This window comes from Marmota flaviventris, chromosome 19 (assembly GCF_047511675.1).
Source record: "Marmota flaviventris isolate mMarFla1 chromosome 19, mMarFla1.hap1, whole genome shotgun sequence".
Classification (NCBI taxonomy): domain Eukaryota; kingdom Metazoa; phylum Chordata; class Mammalia; order Rodentia; family Sciuridae; genus Marmota; species Marmota flaviventris.
Window position 1 is genome coordinate 32,162,705 of NC_092516.1, and position 12,819 is coordinate 32,175,523.

General features: G+C 42.2%; 2 protein-coding genes across 4 annotated transcripts in view; both read left to right on the forward strand.

Annotated features, from left to right (window-relative positions):
• The window catches only part of Kpna7 (karyopherin subunit alpha 7), a 52,589-nt gene extending 47,492 nt beyond the window's left edge, over positions 1-5,097 (forward strand). The window contains exon 10 of the mRNA XM_027953263.2: positions 4,720-5,097. Coding sequence (XP_027809064.2) covers positions 4,720-5,097 — 378 coding nt within the window. The remainder of the gene's footprint in view (positions 1-4,719) is intronic.
• The window catches only part of Smurf1 (SMAD specific E3 ubiquitin protein ligase 1), a 94,957-nt gene continuing 87,027 nt past the window's right edge, over positions 4,890-12,819 (forward strand). For all 3 annotated transcript variants that reach the window (XM_027953231.3, XM_027953232.3, XM_027953233.2), the window contains exon 1: positions 4,890-5,238. In XM_027953231.3, coding sequence (XP_027809032.1) covers positions 5,184-5,238 — 55 coding nt within the window. In that variant the 5' untranslated portion in view covers positions 4,890-5,183. The remainder of the gene's footprint in view (positions 5,239-12,819) is intronic.

Genomic DNA, 12,819 nt, shown 5'->3' on the forward strand with positions numbered 1-12,819 from the left:
GAATTGTCTCTGAAGATCTGCCTGCATATGTTTGAAGAAATTATATCTCACATAATTCCATGGCCATAAAATCCAACAATGACCCAACTATTAGGATGGCTAAAATTAAAAAAATAGCAATAACACCAAATGCTGGCAAGTATGCTGAGAAATACTGCTGGTGGAAAAGTCAAAGGCTACAGCTACTTTGGAAAACAGTTTGGCAGTTTCTTATAAAACTTAACATGCAATTTCCATGTGACTCAGCAATTGCACTCCTGGGCATGTATCCCAGAGAAATAAAACTGTATGCTCACATAAAAACCTGTACAGAAATGTTCACAGCAGTTTACATGCAATAGCTCCAAACTGGAGTGTCAGCCCAGGTGTCCTTCAAAGGATGAACGGTTAAACAAACTGCCAATGCTTTGGTAGATACACGCAGAGGCAGAATAGGAGGATCAACCAATGGTTGATCTGTGTAACAACTCAGATGAATCTTTAGGCAATTATGCTCCAATTTCAAAAGATTATACCCTGTATGATTTCAATTTTATGATATTTTGGAACTGAGTATAATAGTTTTGAAATGAGGATATTTTAGAAATAAATGGCAGAATTGTGATTGACAGGTGTTGCAGGGTTGGGCTATAAAAGGGCAACATGGGGGATCGTGTGGATTTGGAAGAGTTCTGTATGTTGACTATGGTGAATACAGGAACCTACACGTATTAAGGTTGCACAGAAGTTACGCACACATCCCAGTACAAGTAAAACTGGGGGAATCTGAGTAAGATCAGTAGATTGTACCAATGTCAGTGTCCTGGTTGTGATACTATACTATAGTTTCGCACAATGTTCCCATTGATTGAAACTGGGCAAAAGGTACAAGGTATTATTTCTTACACCGGCATGTGAATCTGCAATTATCTCAATAAAAACTTCAGTTGAAAAAAAAAAACCTTGGATCACTCCTTTTATCAGGGGAAATGACTTGCATCATGTTCTTCATAATGCTTAGTTCATATTTTGTTTTGTTTTGTTTTTGAGAAAGGGTCTTACGACATTGCTTAGGGCCTTGCCAAGTTGCTTAGGCTGGCCTTGAACTTGCTGTCTTTCTGCTACAGCCTCCCAAGTTTCTGTGATTACAGGCTGGTTCTTATTTTGATCAGTTGTATATAAGTACACACTCTTGTTGCTTTTGCTGTGCCAGTTAAAAGTATATATATATATATATATATATATAGAGAGAGAGAGAGAGAGAGAGAGAGAGAGAGAGAGAGAGAGACTTCCTTCTCCTATTAAGCTTGATTATGTATACTTTGCTTAGTTTTTTTCAAAAATAAAATGTTAGTCTATTTTATAAAAAATATGATGAAAATAAAAAAAAACTAAGTTATAAACCTGATCAATAATAATATAGCAAAGCTCACATAGTGGTGATATTTAGTTTCGGTTTAATTCAGAGAAAAAGCCCAAAGACCTCTGGGAATAAATAAATGAAGGGCTAGGAATGTAGCTCACTGATAGAGTACTTGCCTATAACATGTGTGAAGCTCTGGGTTTTTTTGTAGTTCAACCCTCAGCACCAAAATGAATAAACAAAAAGAAAACAAGAGAATAAATGTGCTCACGAGTTCCAATTTTCTACATCCAATTGTTTAAAAATTTGATGTATAGGTGAAAGGCAAAAGAAGCCTAGATCCTATTTGTGGCTGTGACCTTAAAGGCTAATTTTGATGTGGCTGCAGGCTCTGAGGCTCCATCTCAGGTACAGAAACGTGTTCTCAAGAGGCATTTGCTATAGCTGTTCAGTCCCACTAGGGATCCTCTGTGAAATATCCCAGCAGATTTCCTCAGGGTAATAGCACTAGTAGGTTTTGGAGCAAAGCCTGCTCCACACATTTTAGATGTGTTAATAAGAACTACCATTTACCGAGGGCCTGCTGTATTAGACTGCTAAATCCACATCCATGATTTAATTTAAGACTCACCAGTAGCTTTCAAGGAGTGATAGTATTATCCCCATTTTACAGATGAGCAAAGTAAAACATGTAGAATTTCATTAACTTTCTTTAGCATTAGCTGTGGTGGTAGAGTCGGGGGAGAATGTGGGTCGTGTGGGTCACAGCTGCGCAATTTTTAGCACAACTGATTCCTGTATATAAGAGTCTATTCCTGATCTGGCTCCCGAACATGTACATCTGGTATACTCCCAGTGTTATTTGCTTGATCATTTCCTTTAGGGTAGGAATTCTTAGTCTAAGGTTTATGGTCCCATACTAGATCCACAAATTGGTTTCAGGCAATCATAAACCCACTGAAATCAGGTGAAAAATGATGTGTATTTGCACATTTCAATTTTTCTGGGGGAAGGGTCTAGAGTGTCTATCGGATCCTCAAAGACATTTGGGATTCAAAAAATAAGGGTTAAAAATTATTGCAGAGGTTTTTTTTTTTTTTTCCTTAAGCTGGAAAATGTTTCAAATGCCCAATAACTCTGACACCGGAAAGGGATACATTTCAGGGAAATAAAATCAGCTGCCAAGTCCTACACAGAAACCAGGGTCAAAACTGCTGTTTGTAAAGCCATTGCAAAGAGGACACTTGAAGAGACTCACCGAGTGCCATTTCTGTCTCAGTAGAATTGTTTGACATTCGTATCTATTTATTCCAGATAGTTCTAGAAAAAGAGTATGTTTGACAGACTTGATAAACGATGAACATATAGACTTTAAAGTTAATGAGGGCCAGGCTCACAGCCTTGTAATAAAATAGTGGTTGATGATTTTTTAGTGAGCAAATACCTTTTGTCATCTTTGTCAACTTTTAATGCAGTCAAGTGTGTGGACTGAACATAGTGCTGCTACACAATGGTACTTCTACTGAAAACTGAGCTGGAAAATGCTCTTATTCTCACGCCTTTGCTTAGGCTGTTCCTCCTGTCTCTAATGCCCTTTCCCCAGTTCTTCAGCCTGCAAACTTGAACATTGTTTTTAAGGCCCCAGACCAAGGCCTTCTGTGACTCTTCTGAGATATTCTCATTTCTCTCAGGCAGAATTATTCTGCAATCTATGTTCTAGTCCTCTGCACACATCCCTGTTGTGGAATCACTGTTAGCTGTTCATGTCTGTTTCAGTTAACCAAGTCTTCAAAATGCTGAAGCTGTGACTGATTTGAGTTCCTTGTCCCTAGCCACATAGTAGGTGGTTGATGTTTGTTGAATGAATAAAACATTAGCTTTCACCTAGGAAAGTCTTCCTTGATCAGGATGTTGTGAAATACGGTTAGGTGTGTATCTAGTCACATGACAACATGAACTACGTGTAATGAGTAAAGGAAATGACTTTCAGTCACCTCCAGAAGCAAACTTGTGACTCACAGGTTGAGGAAACAACCAAGCAAAGAAAGGCCTAGACACCTCGGCAGGTAAGTAAACAATGAGGTGAAGCAAGGAAAGGTTTCAAGGTCAGGAACAGCTGGGGACAGGAACTGGAGGCTGGATTCCTGTTAAGCAGGAAGGGGAAAAAAGAAAGGGAGAGGGAAGATGCTTTTCAAACAGGAAGTACTGACTGGTTTGAGAGAAGAATAGGAATTACTTGGAGGCATTAGAGACCCTGGTCAGATTCATACAGTTACTAAGGGCTCATTCTAGCGACAATTGCCCACAAATGGAAGCAGAGCTGGATTTGGATCTGTTGCTCATATTCTTGATTATTTCACTAGGATCCTTGAAAGTCTGAGCTGCAAAGGGCCTTAGAAATGGTCTGGGGTCAGCCTTTTATTTGATGGACTGAGGCTTTAAGATAGGACCTCTTGAAACCAGCCCACCAGAGACTGCTTTTACTGGGCTTAGCCTGAGACAGGGAGGCATGTCAAAGTGCTCTAGGAAGTGGTCTCTAATCTAAAGACTGTGACCTCAGGAAAGGCTCAAGGCTTCATAGAATACAGCAAGGGCCCCTCGTTTCCTTGGGACACAAACCAAATAAAGGCACTCCAAGAATTTGTAAGTTAAATGAATTAGGAAGCGGATCAAGTATAAGTTTGATAAACAAACCCAGCTTTTCCTAATAACATTTACTTTATTTCCTCTCTATAACATGTTACCATAGAGATGAATTTGCTTGCATGAGAAAGCATTGCTTTTAGTTTTTATCTGCAACTCTGGGAGGAGGGGAAATGTAGCAAAAAGCAAGTGAACACAAGGCCTATTGCTCCTGTTTAGTTTAACCATCTGCAGATTGCATAATAGCAAACATCTACCTGTCAACTTTATCTTTCTCATCTGCTCACCTTGTCCTGCGATTCTGGCAACTTTGGTTACAGGTCAATAGAACACACTGGTTGCACAGAGTACACCTAAGTGTTTGTCTCTTTGGGAAGTACCCCCCTTGAACTTGCAGGATCTAAAAGCTCTTTACTCAAACATGGAATAGAATGCCCGTATGCAAGGTGCTTAGTGTAGGTACAGGCCATCGTCTCACGCAACTCTCCCTTTCATAGCTCTTTAGGACACTGGAGACCTGGAAAGCAAATTCATTCCCTGAACCTCAACCGCATCTGCAAATCAGTTGTTCAGGAAATGTGGTCACGACCAAAGGCGACGGTGCGCGGACAGCGCCTTCCTACCCGCGCCCGGGCCCAGGTGCGCGGTCCGGGGCAGCTCAAGCTCTCCGGGTACACACCGTGCGCAAGAGGCGCGAAGACCCAGGCCCGAGCTCCTGGACCCGCGCGCGCTAGGCAGGAGAGCTGGCGGGCGACGTCGCGGCGCGCCGCGCCCCGCCCCGCCTCGGCGTGGCCCGCGGGCACGCGCACGCACGCAGTCGCGGGGGCGCACGGCGCGGGGACGCGCAGGGCCGGGCCGGCACGGCGCCGGGCACGCGCGCGGCTCCGGGAGGCGGCGGCGGCGGCGGAAGCGGCGAGGGCGGCGGGCGTCCGGCTCTGAGGAGGTGGAAGCAGCGGCGGCGGCTCGGAACTGGGCTCAGCTGGCTGGAGCAAGGGTCGGAGCGCCGGGCCAAGCGCCGATTCCCGGGCTGGACCACCCGCCCGCCGCCCAGACGCCTGGGCCGCGGAGTTTGTGTCCCGGCTCGGACCCCGGCGCCCAGCCCGGAGCCGTAACCTTGAGGCGGCGGCGGCGGGGCCGGGCCGGGCCGGGCCGGGGGGCGGCGGCGCTGGATCCGCGGCTGCCGGATCGTTGGCGGGAGATGTCGAACCCTGGGACGCGCAGGAACGGCTCCAGCATCAAGATCCGTCTGACAGGTACGGCTGGCGGGAGGCCCACCCGCCCCTCGGGCGCCCCCTCGACCCCCGCACAGCCCCGGAATTCCCCGCAGGGCGCCCTTGGAAGTGGCCCTCCCCCACTCCGGCCGTTGTCCCAGGACCTCGTCACCCCCCTCGGCGTGTGCCCCTCGCTTCTCCCTCCCGGCCCCGCCCCCTCGCCGCTCCCCGGCCCCGCCCCCTCGCGGTCGCCCCCCCTCCGCGTCCCTCGCTCTCCCCCACACCTGCCCCCGGCTTCTCCCGGGCCCCGCCCCCTCGCGCTCCCCTTTTGCTCTCTCGCCACCCCCTTGTCTTCGCCCCCTCCATCCTCCCCCTTGCTTCCCTTTCTCTCCCCCACCAGCCTCCTCGATTCCCTCCCGCTTCCCCCATCTGCCCCCTCGCTTTCCTCCTCTGGTCCCGACCCTTGCTTCCCACTACCTTTCCATCCTCTTTTGCTTCCCTTCCTCTTCTCCAACCTGCCCTTTCACTTCTCCCTCCTTGTACCCCGTACCGCTTCTCTTCCCCTTCCACCCTGTCTTTTGCTTTCCTCCCCCACCCCACTTGCTCCCCTTGCTTCTCCCCACCTCCTCCTCGCCCCCTCCTCTCCTCCATCCTTCGCTTCCCTTTCCCCCAGCCTCCTTCCTTCTCCCTCCCTGGCCCCGCCCCCTCACTTTCCCTAAGCCACGCCCCTCTCCTCTACCTAGTCCCGCCCTCGCTTATCTCCCAGCCCCGCCCCCTCGCTCTGTCTTGCGGCCTCCACCCTTTCTTTCCTTCAGACCCGAATTCCTCAAGCCTGTGTAGTAGCGAGCGTCACCCAGTCCGGTTCTCCTCGCTTCTCCCGTGGTCCAGCGCTTCAGTCTAGTCCACTTCCGTTTTCCCTCTGGTCAGGCCACTGTCTGCTCCTGACTATGCTTCTTCAGTTCTTGGTTTTCTGTCTCGCACTTCGCGGTCACCCCGACTCAACACCCTTGAACCCCGGTTGGGCGCGATCCCCCTCCCGCACACTGGAGGCTGTGGCAGCTGCACAGGCGCAGGCTCCTTGATTCACTCCCATTTAGTCTTCAATGAAATGCCCGTGTTTCCTAGGTGGCTCTGTAGTGCCACCTTCAAGGGTGAGCGCGAATCTCTGCTGTGGGCCTGCGACGTGGTGGTTTGGATGCGCGGAGATGCGAGCTTTCTGCTACAGCAGATCCTAGGCCAACCTGCAGCCTTGTCTTGCCTCCTCCCTCTCCTCTGTACTTGCTGCTGCCTCTCCTCCCGGTTCATCCCCCAGGGCTTCAGATTCTACCCTAAGGCTGGACTGGAGTGTTGCAGATAGGGTTCTTCTTTGGGACTTTCCAAACTCGAATATTTTCAGTTTGAGAAGGAAATAAAAAGTTCATTCTAATGCCTGTCAGGGATTTTTTTTTCCCCTGGATTTTTCTGTTTAGTAACCAGTCCGTTGACTCCAAAGGCGGTCTAGTCAGGTTCTTTCAAAGGCAAGAGTGAGCATTTTGAAATTTTATGGCACATGCATAGCCATAAAGTCAGTGGTAAAAAAAATCCGTAAAAACAATAGGTAATTTTTTTCAAACTGAATTTACTTTGAAAGTCTGTAGTTGTTAAGTGATCCGGGTTTACTTTTAAGAAAAGCGTTGTTATTTTTGTATAAAGCTATCAAGTCAGATAATATGAACCCAATCCCAGACCCTGGTTTTGTAAAGTGACAGGTATATCCTCCGGATCTGTGCTTCTGGAGAAACCTACACCTTTTATAGCAGGGCAGACACTTCTGTGTATACATAGTTATTTGTGGTTACTGTTAAATCACATTTTTTTTGGACATTGTAGTTGTGACAACATTGGTTCTGACTTACAATGTAACCTGCAATTGATACCAGATTGTTTTCAGTTTTCTTGTTAAAAGCAGAAGTATCCGATTTGGGAAGTTTTTGTAGAAATGAGATGAATGTTTTAGAAGGAATAGGTTTTAATTAAGGTGTTTTGTGTCAGGTGGATATATATGTTAACCCATCTTAGTTGACTGGTCTGGGTCTTTTCCTTGTGAAAGGGAGAACTTAGTTTAGATGTTGTGGATGCAGAAATGCTTTAGAGTTAGGGTGGCCTTTGACAGGGAAGGATCAGGTGATAAGTGTTCTTTTAGAACCTTTTCCCTTTCCCCCAGTAGGTGTTATTAATGATATGAGAGGGTCTGAGTGTGGTGATTGTGTACCTATGTGATCCCAGTAGTCTCAAATGTGTTGAAGGTAAGGCATTTTGGCCTCATGTTTATGGTTAAAGGAAATTTGAAACATTGGGTGGTCATCTTTCAAAAGTTGAATACTTCAGTTATAGGCTTTCAGAGTTTATTTTCACATTTGATATTTGAAAAAAATAATGTAAAATGAGCAATTTTGTAATTAGTTAATGAATATCACAAAGAGCATAACGGAATACAACCAGAATAAAAACATGGGGATTATTAAAGAACATTTAGTGTATGGAGTCCACAACTATATTTGGTGAATAGAGCATTAGATTTCGATTAGGAAACTTGGACTGGTTAGATATATCATTAACTGCATGATATGGAACAAATTATTTAACCTTTCTGCGTCTCAGTTTCCTCATTTATAAGATGAGATTTTAACTCTTATAACATTCGTTGAGCTTCTTTTTCACAGGACGTATCAATTTGGCTACTCACTTATTTTTAATTGCTGTTGGGTGTGTATACTTTCTGTTGTTCTCACTCCTGATATTCAAGAGTTTGTGTTGAGGGATTTATGCCACACATTAATTTTATATATTGATTACATTTATGCTTTTTTCCTTTCTTCCTGTGGGACCCTTTTTGTTTTGAAAACTATTGGGCAATATGGTGAGCTGCTTTGGAAATCTGGTCTAAACAGTAGAAGAATGCGTTTTATATTTAAAATAATGTAATTTTAATGAATGTCTTTGTGGTATTTTAGTAGGAAAATGGTTTTAAAATAATTTCATTACTTTGGGGGGCATAATATATACAAAAACCAAGTGATTTTTGTTAAAAAGTATTACCTTGCAGACATCTTACCAGTTCACTGACAAATCAAACACTTTCGGGAACATTTTAGTTTGAAGTTCAAGCAGGATTTGCAAGAACTTTGTTCTTCTGTGGTATACAAATGAATCCCAGATACATTATTTGCACCACTTTGGGTCAAAGAATGGAATTTTGAGCTCTAAGGGTTCCACAGTGCTCTTCAGAAAAATATTAAATTTTATTCTGATGTTAACCATTTAGTTGAAATACTTATATGCCTTGAAATATTGTCAGATCTCCTTGTGTTTTTTATGTCTTTTGGTTGTGACTGTATGTTGTGAAGAGAAAAATTCTAATTCCAAGTAGAGGGAGGGGAACAAGACCTTCATTGGTAGTATATGGAAATGCAAGGATATTTTAAATGTTGGAGCATATGTAATATAAGGTGGTTTGTGTTTGGCATTTGGATTTTGCAACTTGGAGTGAAACAGTTGTTAGTAATAGCTGTTAAAATTTGAATTGATTGATACTAGGTGACCTAATTGATTCAAAATAGTTAAGCTTCTCTTAAGATAATTTTGAAGAGTAGCAATTGCACCAGCAAAGAACCTCACTTAATAAGGCATACAGAACTTTATTTCAACAACTGTGATAAAATGGACTAAGCGATCTGTTTAGTTTTTAGCCGAGCTCTGTATCACAGTGTACTTGACATTTCCCTGGAGTCTGCCTCAAAGTTAGGAGGGTACAGGTAAGGCATTTCTTTGTACTGAATTATCTAAGCTTGTAGGCTAGGTTAGATCAAATGTTGCTGCAGAGCTTACTTTTATATTTTAAAAGGAATCACCTCTGTCAAATACAGGTTCTATCGATGATTTTGTGATTTGATAACATTTGTGGGTGATATGTGTGTGTGTGTGTGTGTGTGTGTGTGTGTGTGTGTTTGGTACCAGGGATTAAACCCTGAGGCACTTAACCACTGAATTATATCCCTAGTCCTTTTTATTTTTTACTTTGAGAGAGGATTTGCAAAGTTGCCCAGGCTGGCTTTAAACTTGGGATCCTCCTGACTCAGCCTCCTGAGCCTCTGGAATTAGAAGCATGAGCCACCATGCTGGGGCAAAATCTGTCCTATACTTTATTTCTACTTTCATTTGAAAAGTAGTTCTGATCTATCAATTTACAGTTTTTTACTCTAGGTTTATTTCTCAGTCCAAAACTTGTATATTTTTGCAACCATGAAAGTTGTTTCTTGAATGTTGGATTTCCCCTTCTCTTCTATGAATTTTCATCCTGGTTCAGTGGAGGAGAGGTTCTGGGGGCTGGATTACTCACGAAGTAGTTTCTTATGAATTGAGGGGGAGCGGAAATCCATATTTCAACATTAGCTTAATGATCTGTTAACTAGACTGGTTTTGTAACACATTTATGGGCACTGTTTAAAAGCTAGAACAGCCAAATTCTGCATTTTATTAAGTGGTTCCAAAAACTCAGAATGGATGAAATATTACCACATCTTCACAGTGCTCTGATGTTCTGGTGGGGAACCTTTGGGATTCTTACTTTGAATCATTTTTTTTTTTTTTTTTTTTTTGTAATTTCAAAACCATTCTAGAGCCTAAATATTTTTAAACAAAGATTTTTTAAAAATCTGTTTTTATTATTGAGCAACTTAAACCACTGCTTAGTTTATTGTTTGATAAGTGAATTTTATCAAGAGAAAAACCCTCAATTTAAATTTGTTTGTTGTCCATAGTATACTCTCTGGCTCTTTCTCAGCTGACTAAAGTCCCTAAGGCCATTGTAGTTAAAGGAGAGCAGTGGAGCTGTGTTGTAAAAACAAAAGCACCGAGCCATGTGGATCAGCATATCTTTTAAAAAAATGTTAGAATTACTGTTGTGTCTACAGATGCAATTTAACCCATTTGGATATTTAAACTAAATGGAATGTTGTTTCCACATTTCTGGATTAACGGAAAGAAAACCTTTTATTGTTTTAAAACAAGGCTTAAGTAATGTATAATCAATGCGTCTGGTGCTGCGCCCCGCTCTGCAATTCCAGCTGTGTGCACCTCCATTGCAACTGAAAGGAATTCTAATTGGCTGAGGAATGTCGGCAACATCATGTATCACTGAGCATGAACCTATTCTGCTGGCTGCTGGGTGATGCATTTCAGATGTTTTAAGCTCCTGAATCCAAGTTAGAGGTTGCTTTCAGGAGTCTGGAGGAGAATGTGCAAAGCTTCAGTTGTAGATGGCAGCCCATTTTCTTTGTACTTTGGGCACCGCTGAGTTCTCTGAAGGCCATGGTGCTTTCTGGTGGCCAAAACACAGGCTGGGCAATCAGAGCCTAACTCACCAAGTAGCACAATGAAGAAAGGGAGGGGGCGTGTAGAATGACAACCTTTTCATGACTCCGCTTTCCTCTCTGTAATGTGAGGTATCTGCCTTTTTATAATGCGTAAGGCGTGATAAAGATGGACTTACCATTTTAATGAGCAGTTATGAATTATTTATGGAATAGCATAATGTGATTGCAAGTCATAGATTTGATGTTAAGTCTCCCCCGCCTTCCCCAACCCTGGTCCTGGGATTAAAAACCCAGGGATGCTTAACCACTGAGCCACATCCCACCCCTTTTTTAATAAAAATTTTTATTTAGAGACAGGACCTTGCTGAGTTGCTTAGGTTCTCGATAAGTTGCTGAGGCTGGCTTTGAACTCTCCATCCTCCTGCCTCAGCCTCCCGAGCCACTGGGATTATAGGCATGTGCCACCATGCCTGCCAGATTGGTATTATTTCTTTTGCCTAAACAACCATGTAGTTAAAGCTGTTCTTTGACACTGAAGAAAACTGATGGAACTGATTGATAAGCATGGGAAGATAATACTCATAAAATGAATTGTTCAGTTCAACGGATTCAGAAACCTCTGTAGAGAAATAGTTACCAGACAAAGCCGGCATCATCTTTAATGATGAACACTTGGAAGCATTCCTGTTAAAACCAGGAGCAAGGAGGTGATCTAACCAGCAGAATTATTATTAACTAGAGAAAGACTTCAGAAAGCAGGAAACCAAACTGTTATGATTTGCAGATGATAAGATTACACATCTTTGAAAAACCCAAAGATCATGAAAACAATTATAAACAATAAAGAATTTTAATCAAATAGCTGGATAGAAAATTTCTCCATGCTAAAAATAGAATTAAATCTGTATGCAAAGGTAAATTAGGAGAAACAATTTGTAATCCATATGAAAACGAAAGTCTGGTTTCTTAATATATAAAGAGCTTTTAAAAATCAACTAGAAAAAGGGTAATAGCCTGACAGTTAAAGAATATGAACAGTTCACAGAAAAGAAAAAGTAGATTTCAAACATGAAAATATATTTCATTCATTTTCTTTTATTAAAAATTCTAATTTTTAATAATATTGTCTCATTCATATTAAATGAAATATACATTTTAAAACTAAGAATGAACCAGTTCTTCATGTAGCCAGAGAGTTTGAAATATTCTATGATAAGGGTGTGGAAAAGCAGCTTTTTTACACGCTCGGTTTAGAATGCAAACTTATTTAGTAGATGCTATCAGACAACAAACATGTATATTTTGATCTAGCAAGTCTGCCCCTAGGATTTTTTCTTGCAGGTATATTTATACATTTATTTAATATCATGGCAAAATATTTGCAGCATTGTTTGAAATTACAAAAGACTGAAATCAATTATCAGTAAGAACTTGTTACATCAATACAGAACTAATTACATAAATTATCAGGTATCCCCAAGGATGTGTAGATTTTCAAAAGCATAAGATAGTGCTTTTATTGTGATGTGAAACATTCTCTAAGATATATTACTGAGTGGAAAGTAAGCAAAATTCAGAAGAGTGAATAGTATATTTACTATATGAGATACAATTTATATGTATATACCTTAAACATAAAATATATCTCAAATAGTATTTGAGTATATTTATGTATAAAAATAATATTTGAGTATACTATGTTACATATACATAAATTTATAAACATTTGTATAGGATATCACTGGAAGGATAGTATTGTGAAAATATTGAATGTAGCTGGGCGTGGCTGTGTACACCTGTAGTCCTAGCTACTCTGGTGACTGAGGCAGATTGAGAACCACAAGTTCTAAGGCCATCCTGGGCAACTGCAAGGCTCTATCTTGAAAAATAAAAAGGAGCTGGATACAGTGGCACATGTCTGCAATTCCAAATACTCTGGAGACTGAAGCAGAAAGATTGAGGATTACAAGTTGGAGGTTAGCCTCAACTTAGCCAGATTCTGTCTCAAAAAGAAAAAAAAGGATGCAGCTCAGTGGTCAAGTGCCCCTGGGTTCAATCCCTATGACCCAAAATAAAAAGGGCTGGGGATGGGGTTCAGTGCTCAGCATGCCCTAGGTTCAGTCCCCAGTGTTGCAAAATAAAACAAAAACACAACTCAAAAGTCATTTAAAAAAATAAAAAGAATCTACTCTTTAAGAGTTTCTTAGCGCACCTGGCACATTAATTGCCAGTAGCAATCGTCTTAGAATGAGGGTGTTCTGAAAATTCA